This window comes from Centrocercus urophasianus, unplaced genomic scaffold, assembly GCF_019232065.1.
Source record: "Centrocercus urophasianus isolate 14NV4802_14NV808 unplaced genomic scaffold, USGS_Curo_1.0 seq_13, whole genome shotgun sequence".
Taxonomy (NCBI): Eukaryota; Metazoa; Chordata; class Aves; order Galliformes; family Phasianidae; genus Centrocercus; species Centrocercus urophasianus.
Window position 1 is genome coordinate 21194484 of NW_024884475.1, and position 27785 is coordinate 21222268.

Consider the following 27785-nt stretch of genomic DNA (forward strand, 5'->3'; position numbering starts at 1 on the left):
AGGTAAATATGTCATTATGACCCAAGTTAAATTAAGTTTTGTCTTTCTACTTACTAGTACTCTTAGAGTGAAAATTGTGAAGGAGAGCCATAGGAGTCTGTAAACCCAATACACATGTCTACCCCGTAAACATAAAGAAGAGAGATAAGAAAACAGAATGGTAAGTTGATGGTTCAAGTCTAGCCTGTAGAATATTACAGTAAAACACAAGAGAAGACTGAACTCACAAAGCTAATAAACACTTCTCTTATGCTTGCCGCAATTCTTTTGTTACTGTGTCATTCAAATGATAATAAGGCTGTTCCTCCCTTAGTAAGAATGCCACACTTCCAACATGAAAACAGTGCCTTACTTCACTCCTTCCCCACATTTTGGAACTCAGTTTTAAATGCAGTACATCTTACTAATCAGGTGTTTAATTGTAACCTAACCCGCACTGTTACTCAAAACTCCTCAGTTTCTATCAATGTACATCATCATTCTCTCGTGACCTAACATCTAGGAAAAATCAAGGTGGGTGGGAACAAAAACCAACCAGAACAAAACAGAACCTGAAAGACACTGCCCACAAAAATCCCAATTCTACTCACATCAGCCTGTTTCCCATAGATTATTCTTAAGGTATAATTAAAGGCATTAGCTGAAAGGACAAAAACACAACTCCTACAAAACTCCGTTTTACTTCCTTCAGCTGACAGCACAGGTCTCTCTGCTGCAGTGTCACAGATCACCTGTCCTTCCGTCATCCTCCAATTTAAAAATTAAAACCAAACAAACTGAAAACCTACACTTCATAATCCACCAGATTCTTTCAGTACAAAAAGTAACCACCTCTTTTGTCTGCTGATGGCAGGACGGGGAACAACTGCCCTGAACATGGGAATACTCTGAATTATAGGCAGTAACAGTAACAATTGTTAAGTATTGATTCAGATAACCACATTATTGAAGGCTTTAAGAACAGGGTAGAAAGGACTGAAACATCTGCGGCTTCGGAGGTCAAAGATAAACTGTATCCACAGCCACATAAACTTGTCCCACTAAGAATCCTTCCAATCTGGATAACCTATACAAGCAACCATTCCTTCTCTCTCTCAAGTCCTATCTCCTCTGTGCCTGTAGGTATCATAAGCTTCATAAACAGAATACCCTGGACAAATAAGGAATTAATAAGGAATACAGGACAAATAAGAAATCATGTGTATGGGGTATATAAAACACATACCACAAAAAAGCAGAACAAAAAAACCCAAAAAACACGACCAAACAAAAAACAAAAAAGGAATTAATATATAAAAATTAACTATAAAAGACAATGCAATAGTTCAAAGCATCATGTACATCTTTCTAATAAATAGCAGAGCATTCTGGGAAAAGGTAGTTAATATTTTTGAAGACTTGCATTAAAGTACACCCTACAGGATCTGTTGATTCTGTCAAGGTTCAACAATACTACATATTTCTTGAATACATGTAACTAACTGTATCTAAAATCACACACCATAGGAGTACTCTCTAAAGCCAAGCAACTACTGGCACTGCTTAAGGCATTACATACTAGAACAACTTCCAAACACCTGCTCATCTACATAAGAGATCATTGTTGAAACAGAAGAGGAAAAAAACAGCCCAGACATTAAGTACAATATATGCTTGGCTCTCAGCACTTGCTAGAAAGCCAAGAACTCAGTCAAAACTTCATCAGTTACAAGGTCGGTATTGTTGCCCTCTAGCACAACTGAAAAACTAGTTATCTAATCATAATCAAGCAACCTAAGGCTTTAGAAGTACAAAAAATGGCCTATGTGATTAAATCATTTATTCATTAATAGAATGGTATATAGCAGTGACACACTCCTGCCTTTCCACAGCTATCCTCCTATTTGCTCACAAGCTCTCTAAGATGGAAACCACATTCCCTTCCCCAGCGTTGATACAACTTTAACACAAAGTCTTGGTCTATGAATGTGAGTCACAAATACTCCCAAAACACTAAAAACCGAAATGACTGCATACATTAAATTCCTCCAGTGTTAAGGTCTGATGAAAAAAAAAAAAGTAGTTACTTCTTAACACTTCTCATAGCTGGTAGTACTCCCCAGTGGTTAGTACTGGGGCAAGTCTCATTCAACATCTTCATCAATGACCTGGATGAAAGGACAAACGCACACTCAAGTTTGCTGATGATTCATTTAAAGCTGGGAGGAGTAGCTGTCAGACCAGAAGGCCATGTTGCCCGTCAGTGAGACCTAGACAGCTCAGAGAGTTGGGCAGAGAGGAACCTTATGAGGTTCAACAAAAATAAGCGTGGAGTCCTACATATGGGGAGAAAGAGCTGCTAAATCACATGTTCCTTTGGAGAGCAATAAGAAAACAAATGAACAACTGTAGCATGCAAGTTTCACAGTGCTCAATAAATATTGGCAACATATTAGGAAGTTCTGATAATATCTTATGAAAGTTATTTCTTCATATTGCAATTATTTTCACAGTTACAAACCTTTAGCCATACCATAGAAATATGACAGCCATTGTGCTGCAGTACCAGTAACAACTGTGGTAGCTAGAAATGGGTGTACTGGAACAACGTGCTTATCAAACTGAAAACCTGGAATTACAGTCACACTAAGCCAGTTTTGATTCCAGGAGAAAAACAATTAAGCTGTAACAGGAATTCACTACGTTTTCAAGTTGCAGTACTGTTGGTTAAGTGATGTCCAGCCATACAGTAGAACCAACCCTAGCTAGGGCAGTAATTTCCATTGATGGAAAAACCTACCAGACTTAATAGTTTCCACCACAGACAATCGTCCCCAGTGGAAAAATCAGGAGACAAAACAGCAGTATTTGAATATATTAATGTAACATCATCCACTCTTTTCTGAGCAGTTAAGCACCCCATTTCCACACCAATTGCTAGCACAGGTAAACAAAATACAGCTGTTCACATTTCAGATTAAATTCATTCTATGCTGCTTTGATTGTGTGCAGTGTGCCCTGGTGGCCAAAGAAGGCCATTGGCTTCCTTCCTGGCTTGCATCAGGAATGGTGTGGTGAGGAGTAGGGAAGTCATCCTGCCCCTGTACTCAACACTGGTGAGGCCTCACCTCGAGTACTGCGTTCAGTTTTGGGTGCCTCAGTACAGAAAGGATGTGGAGGTACTGCAGCAGGTCCAGAGAAGGGCAATGAGGCTAGTGAAGGGCTTGGAAAAATCAGCCCTGTGAGGAGAGGCTGATGGAGCTGGGGTTGTTTAATGTGGGGAAGAGGTGCCTTATTACTCTCTTCCAGTACCTGAAAGGTGCTTACAGTGAGAGCGGGGTAGGTCTCTTCTCACTGATGACAGGTGACAAGATGAGGGGAAATGGCCTCAAGTTGCGCCAAGGTAAGTTTAGGTTGGATGTTAGGAAATACTTCTTTACAGAAAGGGTGGTTAAACATTGGAATAGGCTCTCCAGGGAAGTGGTTGACTCACCGCCCCTGGATGTGTTTCAGAGCTGTTTGGATGTGGTGCTCATAGATATGATTTAGCAGAGGGTTGTTAGAGTTAGGGTACTATGGTTAGGCTGCAGTTGGACTTGATGATCCTTGAGGTCCCTTCCAACCTGAGTAATTCTATGATTAAACACGTCTTCATTAAGTTATCACATACTGGCACTTCACTAAGTGTTAAAACTAACCTAGAAATTTTCATTATTGCTATTTTTACCATAGTACCTCAAAATTCTAACTCTCACACTAAGATTCCATCCTCCCAGGCTTTCTAAGCATAGCTAGAGCATTTCACTTCCATAACATAAGAGACAGTACAGACATGCAAACCACTTCATTCCAGCTGGAGAGAACTCTGCTCAGTCACTCTACGTATTATGAACACACTGAAAATTGAAGAATTTAAAACTTTCTGGGAGGTGCTTATCTGAATATATAACAACACATACTGTGCAAGCCAATTACTCTGGGCTACCCCTTACACTTGCTGGAGAGAAATGAACAGACACTGACCAAATTCAAGCACAGATGTCTGATGACATCTACAGACCTGAGTTCCCTTTTCTCCTGGAAGTGCCTAATTCTTTCTAAAAGCCTAGCTCTCTCTTCAAGAGTACGGCTAGCATAAGGAAAAAAGCCAAGAGAAAGTCTGGTATCAAAGTCCACACAAATACTGAAATGTTCAGTTTTGTCACTGAAGAGTTTTTATTTCTTTTCTTAGATGTTTTAGGCAATATCATATATTACCTTTGCCATTACCTATTAATAGTAAGTGATGACCTCTGATTAAGAGAATAGGATTAACTACAGACATGTTTATCTGGGAAAAATGTTTCTCAACAGCTGCAGAAGTAATGATGTAGACTTGAGATGAGAGATCTTGGTTTATCTCAGATACAGTCTTATCTATCAGCTGGAACCACCAGAAAATATGGAAACAAGGAAATTACTGCATGGATGGCAGTAAAACTGAAATACCTCTAAACAATCACATACTTAGCAACAGGTTTTGTTTGCTTTCCTTTATAATACATCAAACAAGATTATCACAGGGTCAGAAAACAGCAAACGTTAACCTAATTATCAGGAAAGGTGATTCAGCAACACAACCCACAGGCTGACATCAGAAGAATGTATTAATACAAACCAATTTGGAAAGACTAAATAGACAAAGGAGTTTAGAAAAACAGGATAACACATAAAAAAGGATTTACAAAATTACTTTGCTAACCTGATAAACTTACTTTGTTAAGCCCATCAACTTTCCAAACAAGGGAGACCATGACAAGCAATGTAAGTGTCAAGGAGAGCATCACACTGAGCCATGCTGAAATAAGTTGGAGGAGATGGAGTTTAGTTCAGTACTGTCACTCCTCCTTAGACATTTTTTTAAGTGTTAACTTGAAAGGACATACAGGACCTGAGTGAATTTATTAGCTGAGAATGGCGTTATAATTGACCCTGTTTGCTGTTCCCATAAACAACTGCAGCATAAGAAGTAGGAATAACGACAACTGACAGCTAGGGACCAGCAGCACAGGACAGAAGAAATAACAAAAATTAATCTACTAACATAGTCATATGCCTAGTGTTTAAAAGCAACAATTTGTGCTAAGAGCTCATCAGCTGGAAACAGAAGACGGGCATTTATTAAGCAACTGTAAAGAGATTATGAGCCAATAACAGGCTATGTGCAGGAAAACAATGAAAATGCAATTGAAATGAAAATGGATGTGACAGGAGAGGTATTTTCAGACAAGGCAAGGAAAAAAAACAGCAATACTACTCATGAAATGCTAAAAATATTGAACGCTAATTCGAAACGTACCTCTCCAGTCTGATTGCCTGTACTGATGAAAAAACAACACAAAAAACAACAATTCAGTTTGGGAAAGGTATGGAAGACGGCTGCAAGAGGAGACTAAAAAGCCTTTTGGTAAAAGGGGACAATACAATTAAAAGACTGCGAGCTGTTTGATTTACCAAAACAACCACCAAGACTGAAGTATTTAATGCTCTTTAAAGACAAGAGAGCTATTTATGCTAAGGAAAAAGACTCATTTAATTGCCTTTTTAACAGTCCTAACTTGACAGAAACAGATACACAAATTAAGCAAGGGACATATGTGGATCGTAGCGAAAAATGAACTAGAAAGGAGTATTATTTCTGCGAAGTTTTGCTGTTGTCATTAGTAACATTAAAAGCAGTGCCCCCTTTCTGTACCATTAGAACCCATAGAAGAACTTTATTTTCTGATTTCCACTCCTAATTCTATCCACAATCTGCACTCTTTGACATGACCCTTACGCAGTGCTAAATAACTCAGAAACAGAAAAGAAAAAGAAATGCACAAAATATTATGCAAAGCACATTGGGGCAAAGACTATTTGCTTCCTTCTTCATACCCCGCTCCCCAGACTACGTTGACAAAGGTTTCCAGCTAAGAGATGTAAAGCAATGGCAGCCTGCACTGCAATGATCCTGTGATCAAACTGCTTAAGCAGCTGTCCTTCTGAAGACAGAGGGCATTTCTGTGGAGCTTTGGCCAATTGCCAGATCACAAGCAAAGCAGTCTTGTAATTTACTGCTATCTTCACATTCATAAAGCAGCAGGCTCTGTATTAGATTTGCTTGATGTAAAGAAGATAATGAGAATATTTTCTAAAAGCCCAGAAACTAACCTGACCTAAGAAAAAGCAAATACATTGACTACTACTTAAAGAAAAGCAATACACTGAGTAGTTCATCTATTTGGAGAAACTTTCTTGATACTTACATTTTAAAGTAACTACATAAAGATTATAAACATCACACACACCACATGATAACCAAAACAAAACAGCAAATACTGTTACAAACTTGGGAGAGGCAGTACAATTACCTGTGCACTTCATTTCCATAATTAAAAATATAGCAGTATTTAAGTTCTGCTGTAAATGTAGAAGATTCCCCGTGTAACACAAATGCTAAAGGTGGGGTGAGGATATGGACAAATGTGAGGATAAAAAAAAAATCACATGCTTTGATCCAACATGTCTTTCACATCACAACTTATTTAAATAGTGGTAGAATCCAATATCATTATTATGCAATCCCAGCTCCTTCACTGTAATACGTAATTATGCTTTTTTTCTCCTCCAAGACAAATGCTACTCTACAGCCAAGTCTTTCTTTTCTTTCTTAAGCAGGAGCCACTATTCCTCACATAAGAACATCCTATAAATTCATTTATATTGACTACTGTACAATACAAGATCTTTTTCACCTCTCCCCTGCTTTGAAAGACTCCTTCAAACTATTAAAGAACTCCATCCAAATAGATCATGCTTCTGTTCGTTCTGAAGATACTAAAATTTGTTGGTTAAGTGAAAGCAGAATATAACAGTGTTAACGCCCAGGAATTTAAGAGAACTCCCCTTGTAACTGACTTACCAGAGATAAAAACAATCTTGGAGCTGATTTAAATTCAGCAACCAGTGACTGGCTCTGCTGATTTGAACTCAGTCAAGAGCCGGTACTAAGTCAAGAACACAGTACCCAGCACAGCTTTTACTGACACCCAATTTCTCTGAAGTTCTGTACATAGTGACAGGGTATGAAATACCACAGCAAGATGAAGCACAGACAGAATTTCAGACCAGTCTGCCAAGCAGGAATCACAGCAGTGCACAATTTAAACCCCTCTCCCGGTACTTACAGTTTTGATTCCATGTGACACAGAGATCCTGTTAAACAGCTCGCTGCCACCATCTGCTTCTCCTTCCCACATTACTCACCCTGTCCTGCTTCTGGCCATGCAGTGCCACCACGTATTTTGCACTGGCTCCAACATCTGCTGGGTAACTGCTAGTTGATGTGAAATGCAGAAAACCTCCTCAGAGAATATCCTGGATGGTTTTCTGACAGGCACAGATAAGCCAGCAGATGGGAAAAGACAATTCAGTGGCCAAGACCAGAGAGTGAAGAATTTATCCTTCTGGTAGATAAACCAAGCTCTTCACTTAACCATAATGCAGACTCTCAACAGTGACAAGCACATGAGGCCTGAAATTGGCAGCTGTATTCAAATCCTGCTAGTCTCCCCTAAACACATCTTTAACTCTGTTCATTAGAACCCAACATATGTATAAGATGCGACCACTGATAATCTTGAATTCTTTGTCTCAGAAGCATTCTGGTCCAGGAAACTCCCAAACTTGTATCCAATACATCAATCCATTTATTCATTTTAAATTTACTGATGTATTTCCTGGTTTTGTCTCCTGATCTGAGACAGCAGAACTTAACTTATCCATTTACATCTCTACATCATCACTTTGTGTTTTCACCACCTTTATTATTCTCATCACTTCCTCCAAAGGGTCACCAGAAGTGCAGTGTCAAAGAGCATATCCACACAGTTTTAAAACTAGCACAGATGCCTGATTTCTAGAAAGGAAGCATAATATCCACGGCTGTTTGCAGTCCTGCTCATAACACAACTTTATGGTCCATTTCCCTTTCTAGACAGAAGTTGCTCATGAAAGGTTTCACTACATGGTCTATGCTGACGCATTTCTATTCCCTGACTCAGTCCTCTAAAACATAAATTCACAAATACTTGTTTTCTCTTCACATTTCTTACCTTTTTATTAAGTCTAAGATCTTCTACTGGATTCATCTCATCCACTTTAAAATATCTGACTGACTAGGAATTCTGTGAAATCCTCACAGAATCCTATGAATCCAACCAAACCAATTCACCTCATAATTTCCCAAACAGCTAAAAAAAAAAGTTATCAAGCACGCTATTTATTCTTGGTTAATTCTACGCTCTGTCATTAATAAAAATTACCTCCTTAAATCTACTTCTTCTTTGTAGTCAGTTTTTCAGTCCTGGCTACTCAATCCAAGATCTTTAAAAATAATTCATTACAAAAGTGTTGAGAAATATTGTTAGTTTGTTCTTTCCATACTTGAATTCTTCCAAGTATTTTGTTATCCTGGTTTAAAACTCTGTTGCCCAATTTGCTATGATATAAGCTATAATTCTCCAAATCAAATCACAAGCTTTAAGTGGGTATATACTTCTTCTCAAATAATGAGAGGGAAGGGACAGTGGAAATACTAATCAACACTTCATACTTAAGCTGCATACTACCTTGGAGACATCTGTGATTAGAGTGCGGTGCCACAGCACCAACATTACTTTTGTTAAGCAATTCAATCTGCAGTGGTATCTAGTTTTTATTACTAGAAAGATTTGGAAAAGGATTCTTTCCAGCTTTTCCTGCCAAAGTTTAACAGTTGTTTAAGTACTCCGAAGAAGGTTAACATTTCATAAATTAAAACACTGAAAACCTTCCGCTTTCTCAGAAACTTCACTCCCACATTTATAGATAGATAACAGAAGAGTATTTGCACAGGGACTAAAAAGACTATTCTTTAAATATTACAATTATAATTCAAGATACAATCAGAAGCGTTTCATTAAACCTTTTCCCCTAAGGTACACTAGCAAGTGCTATGTATGGTTGGGGCAAGACCAAAAACATTCTTAAAAGCGTATTCCCTGTGGTGAAGGAGTCTCTGTTTCCACATGAAGTTTCCCCAGTACTTTTATAATAACCTCCAGATGTGAAAGTGAGGATTCTTTATAACCAACTCATTGCTGTGTGATAATTCATTTCCTCTTCCAGAGGACAGGAGGTGGTGTTGAACAAGGAACTATTTTCGTTTTCTAATGTGAACTGAGTGCAAGGCTTCATTTTGCAGTGAACATTAAGTCTCAGTTCTCACAACAAAATCAAGCCTTGGACTTGAACTTTAAAATACAACTAGTAGACTACGCTTACAGTACTAACAATATTTCAAAAACAGATCCATGGTTACTACTACACTACAGTGCAGTTGTGTTCCACGGCGCATCACACAGTCCTCCTGACCCAATCGTCCACAGAGAAGATGTAAAAGGCAAGGCATGCCTGTGCCTGCTTGCGTTCCTACACAACCAATGAGACAAACCAACAAATCCATTATTTTCTAAGAATATACAGTTTTTGTATTTCAGCAATCCTGTAAACTATGGTGAACTGAAAAGTTAACTACATCTACTGAAGCAGAAAAACTACACAAAATATTTGTAATGTCTTGATCTTCAGCAGCAACAGAACAGTAACAGAAGAAAGAAATTAGAAGTTATTTAGCAGAACCTATTCAATGACTGGCAATTAGACAGTGCCACCACGCACAGTAGCACACAGAAGTATCAACGATAACAGGAAAATATTCTTCAGCTGCGGCATTCATTTTCTGGCTTTGTTAAGAAGCAGATTGCACTTAGCCTGAATGAACTGCAGGAGGCAATGATGCCATGTCCCAGCGTGAACCTGTGCCTGGTGATAAAGCTGTGCCAAAGAATTTTGTCTGTGTGCCTGTTACCTACTGCAGCCTTAATAAAAAGCTCTCATTAATGGAGATAATCTAGAACACAGATGGTGGGTTTCCATTTCCATGTGAAAGACTGGATAAAAATGAGAATTGCCAAATAGTAAAAACAAACAAAGCAACCTACTACAAAACAACAACAACATGTTATTTCACAATCCAAATTGATACTGCAGACCAGGAACAACAACAAACCCTAACTGATGGTGCTTTAACCAGAACCTGTTCCACACAACTCACTGCCTAGAACAGGCACTCCCACTCAACCCAGTGATGTGGAGATCAGCAAACAACTGGTGGGTCTATCAGTCACTGCATGCATCAAGCTGGAAACGACTCTGCAAAGACTTTCTATTCAGACAAATGCTAATTCCCCATAGAAGAATCATTTCATCAGAAAATTCTGCTACCCCTTTTACCCCTTGCTACACATTAGGTACATCACTAGCAATAAATAAATAAACAAATAAATAAATCCCCTTTAGGTGGCCACCAAGTTCAAAATGGGGCTCTTCATTCTTCCAGGATGGACTGAAGGCAAAATGCAGGCATCTGCTCACTGTTTATGTGGTCACTTTGTTTTTTGGTAGCCCACTAAGAGCACTGAGTTGCTGGGAGGGAGGGGGGAAAGGCTGCAAGAATTGGGAACTAAAACACAACTGCAGTAGTTTGCTGGTTGCAAGTCTTATTTCTTTCTTTAGTACTGGTGGGGAAAAAAAAAGTGTAATAACTGCATGGAAAGTGTGGTACTTGTAGAATTTATTATGTAAATTTAAATTATTTTATTTTGATATAATTACAAATATCCCCAGTAATAAACACTGATTTCTCCTCTGTGTTAAAAAGAATAAAAAATATTCTAACAAAGTTTTCCCCTCTTAGAATTTTCTACCAAAAATATATAAAATGGATGGATGGAACATCAAAAGAATTAACACAGCTGATATAAAAGTCAAACCCATGGTGCTCAGAAACAGAATGATTCTAAAGGCAGAATGAAGTTTCTAAGAAATAAGCCTGGTAAAAGATGATGACATGCCCATGTAGCTTAGTACTACGTAGGTAAAAAAAAAAAAGGCAGTATGAGAAGCCTACAGTAAATTCAACTGCTATATAATACTGCCATCATAATTGCCTTAAAAAGGACAATGTAGGAGATTGAGAGAAAGGGATAAAAAAGAGGAAAAAAAACCCAAACAGACTTACACATTCCTGTGTCTGTCTCAAATCTGTTTTTATTTTCTGGAATTATCCATCTATATCCATCCTATCAGCAGTCACAAGACTGGATTTTTGCTTGTTTAGCAATTCAAACCATGTTGCTAATTAGCTGTTTGGTTCAGAAGTGTACCTTGAACTAATTCACTAAGTCACAAAGTCACTTCTGCTCCCTGATCCACAGTAAATGTTCTTTTCCCAAAAACATGAGATTTTGGGGCACCTAATTTAGTAAATACATAGAAATAAAGGACTGCTTTAAGAGAGCTCTACTGTACCTTCCTGCATGGGCAGTATTGTGCATTACCTCCAGAAACTGTTGTGTTTCTGTTTATTTTCTGCAGTTATTTTAATCTCGGGCTAATGAACTCTTATTTGGGAACTTCTTCTCACGTTCTGAGAAATTCAAGTAACTCATTTTTTTCCACAAGAGTTCTGCAACTGTTGCTTATCAGTTCTGTCAGATTTTTGCCTTGTGGCTAGTTAGAATATGCCAGCAACTGCCATACCTGTCCATCAGCATTCCTCGTATGCAATTGCAGCTTTACTGCTGCTGATTTTGCCAAGATAAGTAGCAGGCAATATATCAGAAACAAAACATTATTGCAAGGATTCATTTTTGCTCAAAGATTTCAACACGCTTTTAAGCGCTTCGCCTTCTAAGTTACAGCAGAGAGCCTTCTCGTGTTATAATTTTCTTAGTGAAATATGTGAAGATCACTCATGTCCCAAAAAGTCAGAGACCTCAACCATTTTCCCCCTTTCCTAAGTACAGGCTTCAGATGAAGACATCACCAGGCACTCTCCATTAGCCAGACCCCACAGATTCTTACTGCATCACTGTCATTAGGCAACACTGCCCCATTTTTAACCTCTATATCCACTTCTGCTTTACTCTGATGCTCTCCACCTACTGTCACTATTTCATTATCTAAGCAAAGATATATTCTCTATAAATACATTACACAAAGAACTAAAACCAGACAAAGTTAGAAAGGCTGAAAGGTCACTGTATAGAACTCGTGACATTTTCCTACTTAAAAAGAAAACCAGAGACTGTTTAGAAAGATTCAGTTGCATAATTATTCATTTTGAATTTAGATTAGAACAAGATTTATCTAAAACATGTTGCTGAAATCAGCAATTTGCAAGTGCTAAATATCATTTAAGTGGCTGCCAGCAACATTCTCATAAAGAATGTCTGAAACAGAAACCAAGAAAAATTTTGAGAGGTGTACCACCACGCTTAATGAGAACAAAAATAATTAAAAATAAAATCAAAAGACTTAAGGTAGAATAGTTTTGTCTTTTTCCAACCACTTTTATATGTTACATTTACGCAGAAAATCTTCTATCCAAGAGAAAATTAGAGACACTTCAACACTAAAAGTACAAAACAACGTAAGACTCGATTCATTTTTTGAGCTAATGCCACTATTAATGTTTTGCCTTTTGCTTGTTTAAAACACTTAGTACCTTCTTTAAACAACCTCAGAAACCAGAAGTCATTTAAATCAGTTTTACAGCTTTTATGAGCCCATTGGACAGGTCTGTCACTCATGTCTTTAGATAGTGACAACAGTGAAGCAACGTGCACAACTTTTGCCTTCACTTGAAACAGCAGAATGATGAAGCTGATTCCCTTTGTATGCTCAGACACCTGAAGCAATACCGGACTGTGCCCCAAGTGTGAACGTAGATCTGGTCCCCATGGGCACAGAATTTGGTCATCTCACAAATGCCTAAATCTGTGACAAAGAGACTGGGCCATTGACTTGAGAAATGTGAGAAGTTTACAAGCCTCAGCTTACGGAAGCTGCCCAGAAAACATGAGAAAGCGCACACTTCATCAAGTGCACTGGCTTCCAGTGGCCAGAAGCAAATAGCAAAAATAATGCCTCATTGTTAAAAAATGATCTTTGTTCTGTTTCCTTTCTTCAAAAAGCGAACAGAGAATCAAATAAACTTCATGTGCTCAGCTGCAGTGTTGTTGATTTTTTTTTTAAATTGCCCTCATGATCACAGCATGTAGGTCAGTAGCATCCTGAAATAGTTCATCTCAAACCTGTGGACTGTAGTATCTTGCTATGCATGTTTTCTCACTTTTTCATTCTACAAAGATTTAGCAGCGTATTGCTCTGCTGGTCTTGTTTGCTTGTTTTTTTTTTTTTTTTTTTTTTTTTTAATGTTTAAATATTTTGCAGTGCATCTGTATAGAAAGAAACGAGGAATTTACAAGTGCACTTTGGCCTACAGATTGTTTACAGAGGTTTACAACAGTCTCTAATACCTGCAGGAGTTGATTTGAAATCGTAAATGTGCTGTTAGCCAAGATTTACGACCAGGGAAGAAAAGCTATCAAGAAAAATCTCCAGTGCCTAAAACTCAGGCATTAAGACAAAGCCTTTTAGCACCTTCAAGAAAAGTGCTGAGACCAAATATTTGACTATTTATTTCATTGAAAATTACTACAGAAGACAGCGAATTGTGGCCTAAGTATGTTAAATTGAAGGAAATGTTTCAGTATTTCTATTAGGTATTCCCAAAATACAGCTACATTCATGATGCAGAGTTTCAGTCCAGATGTTAAGAGCAGGGTTAGTAATCAAAATGGGGATAGGGCTGAAACTCATAGTCAAACAGAGGGCAGAAGGTGCTACCTTCTTGAATCATATCTTGAATCTCAGTGGTTTCCACACCAGTAGTGAGTGCAGCACTGGATTAACAGTAAAAAAAATTAAACAAACAAACAACAACAACAAAAAAACCTAGAAATAATAATAAAAGAAATGATCAGAGAAACAACCAGCAAAGGAAACTGAAGGATGCATAAAGAAGCTTCCTGCTGCCCATTTGAATCCACTGCCTTGTTCACCTTCATCTTAAGCATGTCTTTATGTCTTTCGCCATAGCTCTGGTTGCTCACTCACAAGCCTACGTTGTGGTAAAGCCATGAGGAAACACACATCATGGCCATCCATCCATACCTGGCTGACAAAGACAGCATCCAACAACATCTGCTTTTAATTCCCTTAGGAGCTGTTTTTACACATCAAAAGGAAGATTTCAGAAAAGACTTGATTCTTAACAAAGTGAGATACGAGAGATATGTAACACATATAATTTGATATATAATATTCACATAGGCAGACAAAAATACAAAATGCTTATCACTCATTTTGGCTAAGAAAATAGTAGTCCCTGGTAGTCAATCCCAGAGAAGTCCACGAAAATGAACAGGAGCAATAATTTGTGAAGGTGACAGAGCCTTATATGAGGGCGCCCAGAAGAGTGGAACCTCCTTCTCTGGGGATACTCAAAACCTGCCTGGATGCCCTCCTGCATGACCTACTCAGGGAACTTTACTTCAGCAGGGAGGTTGGACTTGATGATGCCCACAGGTCCCTTCCAACCCCTACAATTCTGTAAAAATCAGGACACTCTCCCCGCTTCACCTTCACTAAGACCACCGTGCATGCATTCTAGTTCAAATTAAGACAATGCAAACTCAGTTTGACATTTACACAGGCTCTCTTTGCAACAGCATTATCATCTACTACCAACATATCCAAGTCTCTTTGCACTGGTCAAGCCACAGAACAGTTGATTTACTGCTCATGACTGGTACCAGTTGCTTATAGTTTTTCTCTATATAATCAGACAAGGAATTCAATTACAGATTTTGAATCAATACTCACCTAAGCTCTCCAAAATTTTTTATAACAACTGAATTCAGGAGCCCCGATAGAATAACTGGTGACACATGCAACACAGATCCACACATTCTTTTTTTTTTTGTTACTGTGAAGCTTTCTGAATTTAAGATGAGAAGAAGAATAGCTTAAATAACAACATGAATTGAAACAACTAAAAACAAGCCAGAAACTCCCTCAAGAACATGAGATGAAATCAAATCGTTTCAAGGAGAAGATTGTATAATCAAAATTACCCATATAACTTCATACAACAGTTTCTGGCAACATTCCTGTGCAGTTATTTTCATAAGAAGTTTCCATATATTACACGCACATTGCTAAGGGAAAAAAAAAAGTTTGGCAACTACAGATTCTCAATGCATACAGCACCACAGAAGTGCAAGCTCTCTGCAAACACTGCATCATCAAAGAATAAGCAAAATTACGCTCGGACATTTTACTGTGTTTTTTGTTCAATTAAGGCATCCTTAAAAAAAACAGTCTGCATACTTTTCAGAACCTAAGAGCATAAGAAATACAAGTTAAATGGCTACCATTTTAAGAAGTGTTTTTGCTTTCTATGGATATTTGCGGAACAGACGAATGCCTAACAGTAAACCCGTGGTCTACCTATGCACCCTGTGGTGTGTTACTAACTGTCAGCTTTAGGCTGACAGAAAAACGTTCTAGTATTTACTAGCTCACGCTTGGCAGAGGAAAAAGAGCAAGCTCTTTCTGGTGCTTAGCTGCTGGGAGGTACCTTTTTTAAAAAATTATGATTATCTAGAAGATTCATTTCTCTGTATGAACATGTAAGTTCACACAAGCCTTTGTTTAAAGAACAATCAACTGCAGCAGGCATTAGGAGGGGGAAAAAGAATAAGAGCTGGCATGAGGACAAATCTGTTTGCAAGCAATGGCCTGTCCTGCACACTCTAGTTCAAGTCACAGCGCAAGACTACAGTGTGGACTGCAGAACAGGAAAAGACCAGTCTAAACATCAAGGCTCACATCTCTTTATCACAATACTAGCATAGAACTGTGAGCCATCAGGCATAGGGCAGCCTGAAGAACACTGAAGCCTCAAATTCTATTTCTTTTGTTCAAACAAAAAAGATATTAACAGGAGAAAGCAGAAAACCAAACATTCCTAGACAAAGGAAAAGTGTAAGAACCTCTCATTATATATGACACCCACCAGTTCTGAGCTCCAACATAAAATCCATTTATTTTGAAAGCAGTTATGTATTAACATGAATGGTACGATCTATTATTCTAGCAGCCAGCCTGTTAGAACATTAGAAAATTCATTCAGGATCTCACAACATTCACATCAGTTCATAACCACCAGCACCAGCAAAATTCACACCTGTGTACAAACACAGCATGAATTTCCAATATAGCACACTGCTTACATTTAAATTTGAAGCTCTCTGAAACAAGAGACATCATTTTGTCTCATCAAACCAGGATGGGGGCAGGCGTTGCAGCAATTCTTAGGGTGCAATTTCACTGCAGTGCAAGTTAATCTAAAACTGCCAGTTCCATCCCTTCACTACATCAGCACTCACAGGATAGAGGAGCGGCACTACGTGGCTGCACAAGTGCTACTGTCAGTACAAGACAAAGGTAGCCCCACAGGGGCGAGCAGGACTGCTTCAGCCCAATCTCAGGGTGCAGTTTAATTTATCCTTAAGTTGAGCTAATAACATGGAACCAAATGAACAGTGTCCCAAATTAAACTGTTACTGAATGTAACAGTCGTACCACCGCAAGAATGCCACACGGATTTTGCCAGCACAAGGAGAGGGAAGCACAAACACCTGGACTGGCACGTGGGAAAAAGCTGGTCCACAAGCAAGACCACTTGCCTGGCTCCGTTGTTTGCCTTTCCACACATTCCAATACAGTGAAGCACAGCAGGGTTTGATTAAAAGTAATCCTCCAGCAACTGGTGTAGCAACTTCATCCTTTCCAACTTCATTATTGCCCCTGCTCCACACTCCTTCCCTCACTCCGTATCTCCATTTTTCATTTTTCTCATCTTAGTCTTCACCAACTTGATTTGCTTCTACAACCTTGAGAGAACTGCTGACTCAAAGAAGGAAAAGGACTGTGAATTGGAACTCTCTGAATAGCAATAGCAGCAGGGATAAGGATGAAAAACTCCTTTCTTTAGTAGAGCATCAGCTTAGAATACTCCAAGTACTCAGGTGCAGCACTGCAAGAACAACAAGCTTCCAAAACACAATACACAAAAGGATTTACATTTTGCATTTTTAGGTAAACTAACTTGCTTTTCAACTAGACTAAAATATGTGCTATACAGGTCAGCTTAGACTAAGATTACTAACAACACACAGCTACTTCACGATGCAGCCCTTTAACCAATGCGTTGATAGGAGTTGAATCCGTTTCTATACTTTTACACTCATCACAGCCCATGTATGGATTGAAGTAGGAATGATTCTGAAGAAGGTTAAGACAGTGTGAATTAGGGCACAGTCCTGCTGTGCCATTTCTCAAGAGACAGAAAAAGTTTGAGACAAACTGCAGAACAGAACTCATGGAGAAGATGAATACGGTTTCATATTGGCATAACAAATCCAATTCAGGCCAGTGTACTCCGACATCCCAGCACAAGATCCAAAACAAAGTTCCAGGGTAAAAAATGTCAAAATTAAACAAAATTAACTGGCAGCATTTCTACTTTGTTATCTGACAGAAGGCGTTTTAACCTTTACAGGAAATAAAGGCTGGGAGTGTAAAACTGCCTTGGGAAAATGTGCTGTGCTCACTTCCCCAGCTGAGGTTTACAAACATAGTCTTTAAACTGCTTTTCACTCCCAGTTCAAAAGATATTTTTAAAACTTACTAGGTTTACAGCTGACTCACTTCCAGTTGTACCAATGCGCACATATTCTACAAAGACAGATCTGTATCTCAAAGCCAACATCTCATCATTGCAAAGCTGTCTAGATTACCAGTTTCAACTAGAATACAGCTGAAATCTCATTTCCCGATTTTCTATTTTTCCTCAGGCTGCAGAGTTATGCCTACCTTCATATTTCACGTATGTTTTCTAAGAAAACCATGTCACTAATGGCTCACAAACTCAACTCCTAGATCAGAAGACCCAGATCGTCCTAGTCAGCATTTACAGATAGAAGCAAAAACTACCTATTTTCTTGTCACTGGAATTTTACTGTCTTTAGAGAAGCTTTAGATAAGAGATGGATTAGAAGTTTTGCAGAAATAGTGACATGCACCATCTACATTCGCAGAGGATGACTGAGTGAGGTATTTCAATACATGTGCTTTCAGCAAAAACCTTCACAATTCTCTTGCTTTTCTTTCTACTTTAATTTTTAAGTGAATGAATGTTACCTTGGCAAGCAATTCAATGCTGAGAAAGAATTGCTTGTTTAAATACAACAAAAAGCCCATAGGGTAATCTTTTCCACCTCTTCCCAGAATGCCAAATTCTGTTTCCACCACCAAAAGAAAGAAAACTCTATTTCACCTCATTGCTGGAACACCTTTAAGAATGAAAACTTCCCTTCAGGTACCCTTTCATACCTTTATGTCACCACACAAAGGAGCATAATTCTGAATGACTCCTCTTTCCATGTAAACGAAGCGTTTTAGAAAAGTCACATCCTTTCAAACTGATGAGGCCATTAGAACTGAAGCTCACAGGGAGGCATCACAGCTAGTGACAGGTAAGTAACTGAATATCATGTTTTATTACTTTAAATTACAAGAAGAATTTCCATTTTCCTTAAAATTTAATTTCAAATAATTCCCTACTAAATTATGACCATGGTTTGATTAAATTTCAATGATGAGCTTACTAAATAAACAGGTGCTACTGCAGTTGGGTAACTAAGAACACACATATATTTTAGAGCAGGAACACAAAGCTATATTAAAGTAACGCGACTTACCCTACTTTGACCACTATCTACCTGAACACAGAACAAAAAACTTGAGGGGAACAATCTGGCAGCATTTTCCTTCCTACAGAAGTACAGTCAAACACCTCCCATTTGTTTGTTTTCAGGAACAGTAACTGATTCCAGTACTTGCTCTTTTCACACCCACACTACAGCATCAGACAACTCAATTGCAAGGCTCAAAATTCACAACATCTTCATATTAAGCACCTCCTACATTCAACTATTTGCTTTTATCTTTTTCACCAATTGTGAAGCTAATTCTCAGGCAATAAGAACTACAGTAACAGGGGAAGCACCAGTTTGAAGTTGGCATTTTAATGGTCTCTCACGTCAGATACAGCAATAAAACAGCCTTAAGATCAGCACGTTGTACAGTATTAAAATGTATTTTGTAAATCTGCAAATCTGAAGCTATTACCTGATGGTTAATCAGGTTATTTCCACAGAGAGTCCTAGGATAGACAGACTACAATTGTAGATGAAAGGGAACTCTTCAATGACTGCACACTGAAGTTCACACTACTAACTACTCCCATAACTACAGAAGAGTAAAGCCTCTTAAGGACTGTGCTGCATTTGATACAGAAGGAAGGGGGGGAGAAGAAAAGAACTGCAGAAAAATTTGATTTATCCGAAGTCCTTTTAAAATCCTCTCTTCTCCTACATCCATTAAAAGGGTATTTTTAAGTAGAAACTACAAACAAACAAACATGCACCTCTTTAATGCTTACAAACATATTTTGCCACCATAAAACTTTCGTACTACTTCAACGACTTGGAAATTTCTGACAAATCTCCTAAAGATGGCTGTCATAATTTCTATGAAAAGGTACTTAAAAAACACAACCTTCACAACATATTGTAAGGCCTATAACTCCCAATGACGCCATCAGATAGCATTTCAGCAAAGGTAACAGGCTGCATTTATTGATGGCAATAGAATATCACGAAGACGAGTAACGCTGCCAAACAGATAGAAGAATATGGGCTAAGGAAAAATAAGACATTAAATAGGCTGACTGCCCTTCACAATAAGTTTTGACGAAACTTTTCCCCCACCATGACTGCAAAACAGATCCCACCACTGCAGTTCTGACACCTCTATCTGATAAGCGCGTCTCATCTGTCTCACATTAATTAAACATACATTTAGGATATGCCACAATATCTAGGAACGAGAAAATTCTCACCTTTTGTTTCTGAGCAGGAGCACACTTTGTAGCCCTTCTATCTTTCTTTTCTTCTAGCAGTACTTCATCATGCTTAAGACATCTTTGCAACAACCAAAAATCTGATGTCAGCACAGCAGTGGGAATACAGTTCATTAGTTTACTGCAGCTGCAGAGCCGGCCAACGCACACTGCTTTGAGTGAGACCCATAGTAAGCACGTGTTTTACATTTCCAGGTACCAACAGTGATTAAGGACATGCTGCAGTCCATTCAAGAACTTCATATACGAAGAAGGTTTAATGTGGAATAGGAGCTACACAAGTTTGGTTCCTTTAAAGTACGTGGCTCTAATACACATTGTGAACTAATGATCTGCTAATTAATTTTTTGGTAGCAAAAGACACACATCAGCATTAAGCAAACACAGTAACATGAACTGATTCAAGCAGACAGGGAATAAAAGTAACCTCAGACAATGTTTCATTTTCCTTCCTATCAGTCATCTCCACGCTACTGTCTGCAAACCAAGTGATAATTTTTCTTCTCTCATCTCATAGCCCTATTGCAAGATTAACACTTTGCTTATAGCCCTGAGCACAGCTAATGCTCCTGCTGTTTCACAAACGCACACAAACTCCTTGTACGAATGCAGCAATATGGCTAGGATTTTGTATCCAAACTTACTTTAAAATGTTTGAATACAGCAGGAGTTTTCCACATTTATACCATAAAACACATACTGCCAGGCACACCCACCTCAAGTAAGTGACTTACATCTTTAAAGCACTGCTGCAAATCAAATTCAGTTTTGCTCTGCCACAACCTTCCAGTACGACCCTGAGAAATAGCTGACCTTCAACAATATTTACATTTCATCTTTTCCATTTAAATAAATGCTCTTTCTCCACGAGTGGGGATCAAAACCAGAAATTCGTAATCTACTATCTGGCATCAATTATTTTCTATACTTTTACCATGATTAATCTCTCGTCCAAGTTAAACAAATCTATACCTATCTCTGTACCATTTCCTCAATGCTAATGTTAATACAGTATTTGCTACGTGATTACGCGCATTTAAAACAAACAAAAAAAGCCTTGAAGCCACTTCTGAATTTATTTAGTGAAGCTGCAAGACAATAAATGAAGAAAAATATTGCAGGAGAGAAGTATTTAGGCCTAATTAGGCAACCGATCCTGCTATACTGTTACCTATTACAAACTTTCTACAAGATGCCTGTTACACAGCCTGCAACAAACTTTTTCCAGAAAATGTGACATTTTCCAGGTTCCTAAGCAGAAAGAGGGGGCTTGCTTCAAAGAAGAGCTAAGCACTCCAAAGCGTAACTGAAACCAAAGAAACATGTGGTCTGAATGAGCAAAATGCAACAAAATGCACAGTCACTTCAGAAGTTACATCTCAGACTTGCCAAATCAGGCCCCTGAAGCCAACTTAGTGGTTGTTCCCCTGGCCCCCTCCCAGTAGGGGCAGCTTTTCAATTCTCCATCTCTTAAACTAAGGTTTGTATCAACCCCTCACCAAAGAACAACAACAAACCACTAAGCACAACAGTATTAATAATCCTTTGAGGTTGTGATTAGAATAAACAAGGACAGAAAGACTTCTGGCCTAGTCTGTCCATTTCAGTGGTTCATCATCAGATCATAGAATCACAGAATCTCCAAGGTTAGAAAAGACCCGCAAGATCATTGAGTCCAACCATTCACTGATCACCAACAGCTCTCACCAAACCATGTCCCTCAACACAACGTCCAAACATTCCTTGAACACCTTATCTCGTCCACCACCTCCCGGGGCAGCCCATTCCAGTACCCATGTTTCCAGCTCTTATCACAGTTAACTCAGCAAACTTCAGTTTCCATCCCTCCCTCCATCTCCCAAACAGGACTACTTTTCTCTTGCAACGCATTTATATTTTTATTGCCAGGATATCATCCAAATAATATTATATACATGTAGCTGCCATTGATTACTGATGTAGTTGTAACATAAGAAAATTATCTTTGAAAAGGATTTAATCATCAATCAACTTGAAATAAAGTAACATCCAGGTGAACCTACATGGTCTATTCCTCCAAGGATTGAGAAAATTGGGGCATTTACAAGGAAAAGAGCTATGACTTCATTGGAGAAAAGAAGAAAAAAAAGATCAGTATAAGATTTCTTCTTCTGACTGGTGGCCTGTCCTAGTTAATGAAAAACTTGATTGTTGCAAGAGTCAAACTAATTAAAAAGATTAAACTATGAGCAAATTCAAATTAGAAATTTGGCTTTAGGCTTCTGCGGCCAGCAATAGCTCAAGAACATTGCTAACTGCAGTCTGCAGTTAAATACAATTAATGGAAGTTTAAGAAGTGTTAGAATAATTATCTGTGGATCATTTTGCAACCTGGCAATGCAACCTCTACAGAGCTACTTACAGTTCTCACATTTAAGCACATATGGACATGCAAGTCAGAGGTCTAAGCCACAAGAACATACATGTCATCTCTTACTGGCAAGTAGCATTTGTTAGTTAACACAATCCGACGTACTAATAAGGATCTAATATGGATCCTTTTTCCCCTCCTCAAACATATCAGGTCCCAGCGTATGACAACAGAAAACAGGTTCTCTTCTCCCAGATGATATTCTAGTTTTTATTTTTTAGTTTCCTTCAAAATAGCAACACATGCAGATCCAAGTTTCACCCAGCATACCACACAATCCCAAAGGCCATATAAAGAAATATTAGGTGAGTAAAGAGATTATTTTTTTTATCCTCGCAGATCTCCAGCTTAATCCAAACATTAAAAGAGGAAAAAAAAATCCACACATAATAATTAGCATTATCTATTAGCATTAACAATTTCTAGTGATGTGAGGATAATCTTCCAGAGATAAAAACACAACAAGCTCAACTACAAAGAAGACAACATCTATTAACCTGAGGAACATACAGAAAGACAATGGGAAGGATAGGGAGTGCTTGTTTATATCAGCTAATTTAGAAATGCCAAGGGACAAGATAAGGAAGTCTGCAGGGCACACCAGGAATACTAATCCAGATGATCACACACTGGGCCTCGGGGTGGGGCAGCAGAGGGGGAACTGGAGGAGAGAGAGATAAAAAGAATCTCACAGAAAACACCTTGCTGGACTGTTACCATGAGAAAGTGACAAGACTGCTGGACTCACTGTGAACTACGGGAAGACCGACTCCCCCCATCCAGAAAACCAGAACAAAAACCAGAATGCTAACCCCAACTATGACAAAGGACTGCATAATCCTCAACAAATTCTCACCCACAGAACGCTCATTTCATTAAAACTTTACTTACACTGCCTTAAAGCTTTGTTAAAAATCTCTGCACTGAAATATATCTCACTCCATTCTTCCGTAAAGTTTCAGAAACTGTTTTTGTACTTCTGTATTTCAGCGCCTATTAAACACATTTTGTACATATTTTATGAGTTAGGATTGCTTATACTGATACTTAGATGTAAAGCCAACCACTGCACTACAGACACTTTCCTTTTTCCTACATGTCCCTCAAACACTTATCAAATTGTGTAAGTATCAATACAAACCTAAACTGAACTTGTACATCACACATCAGTTCTTCTACAGAAAAACTAGGCAAGAAAATGATCCGGGCTAAAATCGACGCAGTAATTCATTTTCTCCTAAGTTTTAACCCAGATCTGTTTCCCCATCAGTTTTACCATGAGGCAAAACAAAACACTTGTTGAGAAGACAGAGAACACAGGTAGGAAGACTAGCAGCAGAGACAGACATCCTTCAATGGCAGCTCTCACTTCACCTTTAACGGCTGTGAGAAACTCTCTGCATTTTGGACTGCTATGGTTATTTTAAGTAACTATGACAATCAATTACACTACTACTAATCCTACTCCTAATGATGACACGGTTACACATGAATCACATGAAAATATACTCTTGTGATCAAAGAAATTTGATATTTTACTGACAATAGTATACAAGTTCTATACAAGTTTGACAAGGCAATAAAATACATTCCATCTTGAAAATGTTTAACAGTCAATTATTACTATTTGTTTTAATTTTGAGGTCATTGAGAAGTTTTGCAGGATAGATGCTGAGTGCCTCAGGCTTCCTTAAACTACCTTAAAGGAAAAAATGTAACACCAATAGCAACTGTTCCCAACTGGTTCTTAGTTGCTAGTTTCATTACAGACCTGAAGAAAGACTTGGGTGACTTGAATTATTTACTTTCCACTTATATCATTCCGTTAAATAAAAGATGCTATCTCTCCCTACAAACCTTACTAACGTGACAAACATTTGATTTATAGCTCTGAGACCAACTGCTATATAATGAATTGGTGCACCGTAAAGAGCAATATTATCTCCCCCCAAATTTTCTGTAGCTACTTTGCAGGAAGTTTCAAACTGTTACTTGCGAGCTGCCTCATTTGTCCATTTAACAGATTCAATTAAGCTCAGGCCATTTGTCCCCAGCCATAACACAGTATTGTTGGAATCGCTTCTTTAATGGCTGAAATGACACACAGCGTACATCCTACTCCAAGGAGGCACTGAACCACCAGCGTAACCTAACATACTAAAAAACATTTTTGACACCATCAAGTGCCTGAGCTCCTGGTGCTTTGTGCAACACACACACGCAATGCAGAGGCTTCTCCTTTCGGCACCGCTCAGAAGGCACACGCTGATTTGAAAGTTCTCGATACCTCCATCTTTGGGGCAGTGCTAATGTTAGCATACATATCTATCAAAACACTGCAAATGAATCTGGCCTACATTTTATTACCCACAGCCCAAAGCAGGAGAGAAAGGATAGAAAAACACTCTTTTTAGAAGTCCTTGGCACATAAGCTGCTGCTCAGGCACTCTGGGACAGGTGCCCAGAACGTCTCAAGTTCCAATAATAAGAAAAGCCTTCATTATGAGTAGAAGCCTGGACACAAAAATACAGATGTGATATCACAAAAGTTGCTAATATCAACACAAATTTGCAGCCAATTAAGTTGACTGTGCTTTTAGTAAGTCAGAGAATAAAAATGTGCTTGCACCAAGAACGGTGGCTATCAGAGCACCAAGATACATAAAAAATACACACACAGCATCTTTAGGTTGATACATGGCCAAGTCAAAAACCCTACAGCTGCAAGGATCAAAACATGCCTGTACATCTTGCTCAAGCTGGCTTTTATCAATATTTAAAGCTCTGGAAAGTTATCTTTAAACCGAACAAAACTTTCATGTGCATTTCTGTCTAAGTACTATATTACACTCCACATGCCAATGTGATTTTCTTTCTATAAAAAAACAAGTTGATATAAAGAAACATGGATTTCATGTGCAAAGATTAATGCTTGCTTTTAAGCAAAAACAAAGAAAGAATATTTGCTGGGTTAGTTCTAAAAGGTTCTATACTTCTTCAATTTTCGTGATGTTTTGGGAAAGTGAACAACAGATGAAAAAATTTCCAAACTCAGATTAAGCAATACCAATACAAGAAAAATCTTTCTCTGTTGCTTAGGCAAGAATGGAGCCACAACCAAACTATTTGCTCCCATTTACAATTAGTCTACAGCGCAATTTCTTAACAGTACTTGACAAAAAATGAGGAAAGAACACCTTCTCTTAGCCTGAAAGTCACATACAACACACAAACAAGGAAATTCAATGATATACATGTGCATGTCTTGGAAATCCTATTATTTCTGTTATGTAGGATGGCATGGCTCACCAATGCAAGTCCTCCAATTGGAATAATAATAAGAATACCCATTTACCACAAAGGTTTCAAAACCACACTCCTCCCCATTCTGCACACTCTGTGATTCAAGGTCTCTGTCCAACCAAAGCTCTAGGTTCTTCTGTAACAATATGCCACTGCGGTTTTGAAAATACCAGGTTAGACTCTTGCATTCAGCAAATAAATTTCCAATCTGTAATTGAACAAGGTCAATTTCCACAGAAACAAGACACAGACATGAGCCTTATTGCTTTGGGAGCACAGGACGATGCCTACAGTTTCTTCACATTTATAATTAAGACATTTTTCACTGTGCTGAGCAACTGGGTGAGACCACAATTTCTATCTTTCCATCTTTGTGGAGACAAGACTGTGATGGGAAACACATCATCAGATAAGAGAATATTTCTGATCTCAAAAAAATCATTACCACATCTCCACCCTGGGCACAGGCCCAAATCCTAGATTACGACAACATTCTGGTCCAAAGACCATGGTGCTAACAAATGAGCTGTGCTAATATTTGGTCAGCGCTTAACCTTCTTCTCTGTTTTTGGCACAGAGTTGAAAAATAATACTACTGTATCATAGTATTTCATGTATCTAAAGGAAAGAGAGATTAAAAAAGTAAAGCAGCCATAAACCTCACAGTCCTCCAGGATGCTGTCAAACAAGAAAAAAATCATGTGTTTACAGCAATTATCCCTTTTGTTTATGAAAATTTAGCAACTTTGCTAAGCATCAGACACGTGAGTTGTATTAAATTCCAAAATCTGATTGATTTTTACATCGGAAACAATTACAAGGCTCCACCTATGAATTCCAGAAATTCATCTTTGCTGGTTCTAAGCAGTACTGTCTTTTTGGTCCAGAATACCCTAAACTAGACCTGGTCATTTTCCCCACTCTGCTAAATTTCACTCTGCTGGAACCCAGGGATACCTCCTAGCTTACCAAGAAATAGTTTGGCAATATATCCTGAAATTAGTAATTATGACCCCAGTTCAGAACCCCCTCCAACACAGTGGATGCATTTCATGTACAAATCAGCAGTTCTTTGTACTGACTCCAGCTTTGAGAGAACACGAGGACAGTCAAGAACTAAAAATCAATTCCTCCTCTTTTAGAGACGAGCAAGGAATCTGCGTTCTTATGAACGTCTGTGGGTGAGGAGACATTTCAGTTCTGACAGGAGAACTCGACAGTCCTGCGATGACACATTTACTGCGAGAAGCAAAACTTGCAGGAAGAGGGTCCGGGATGGCCTACCTTTAACCGTTTCACCACCTCATCGTTGGTTATTTTGTCGGTGATCTCCTTCACTCCGGGCGGGTAGTAGATGATTTTACCATCGGCGGCGGGTTTCGGTTGGGCGGCCGGGAAGTCCATCCTGGCGCCGCCGCTCAGAAACTTTCCTTCCGCACAGTCCTCTACCGGCCTCTATCGGTCAGAAAACAAAAGTTCAGCGGAATGGCACCGACTTTCTAACCCTCTTTTTCCATTTCGAACCCTCAATTCGCAGAAGGCCCCGGCCCCCGCCGCGCCGCCCGAGCCCCTGCCGCCGCCCGACCGCATCCCGCCGTCCCGGGGCCGGACCCGTCGCCCCGCCGCCCCGGCCCCTCCGCTCCCCGCCGCCGCCTCCTTTCATCGCGGGGCCGCTCCAGCCCGACACCGATAGTTGGGAGCCGCCGATTTTACAATGAAATTTCGGCCCCGATCGAAGGACGCCCCGGTCCCCGGGGACGGCGGGCGGCGGAGGCGGGGCGCGGGGCCGCGATGCCCGGCACGCGGGGCGCCGAGGAGCCGGCACGGCGGCGCGGAGCCGGGAGCCGAGGCCTAAACAGTTAGGCCTCAAAACTATCGGGAGGCAGAGGAACCGACGGGAGAGGAGGGGGGGGGGAGGGAGAGAGGCGGCGGCGGCGATCGCAAACAAAACCCCCCCGCCCGGCCCCGGCCCCTCGCCCGGCCCCCCCCGGGCCGTGGGAGCCCCCCTCGGGGCGGGGGCCGGGCCGCTCGCCACTTTCCGTTTGTTCCCGCAACTTCACGGCCCGGCCCGGC

At 39.3% G+C, this 27785-nt stretch overlaps 1 protein-coding gene across 2 annotated transcripts in view; it reads right to left on the reverse strand.

The window, feature by feature from the left end:
• The window catches only part of PDS5A (PDS5 cohesin associated factor A), a 71623-nt gene that overhangs the window by 43588 nt on the left and 250 nt on the right, over window positions 1-27785 (reverse strand). For both annotated transcript variants that reach the window (XM_042811757.1, XM_042811758.1), the window contains exon 2: window positions 26997-27167. In XM_042811757.1, coding sequence (XP_042667691.1) covers window positions 26997-27167 — 171 coding nt within the window. The remainder of the gene's footprint in view (window positions 1-26996; window positions 27168-27785) is intronic.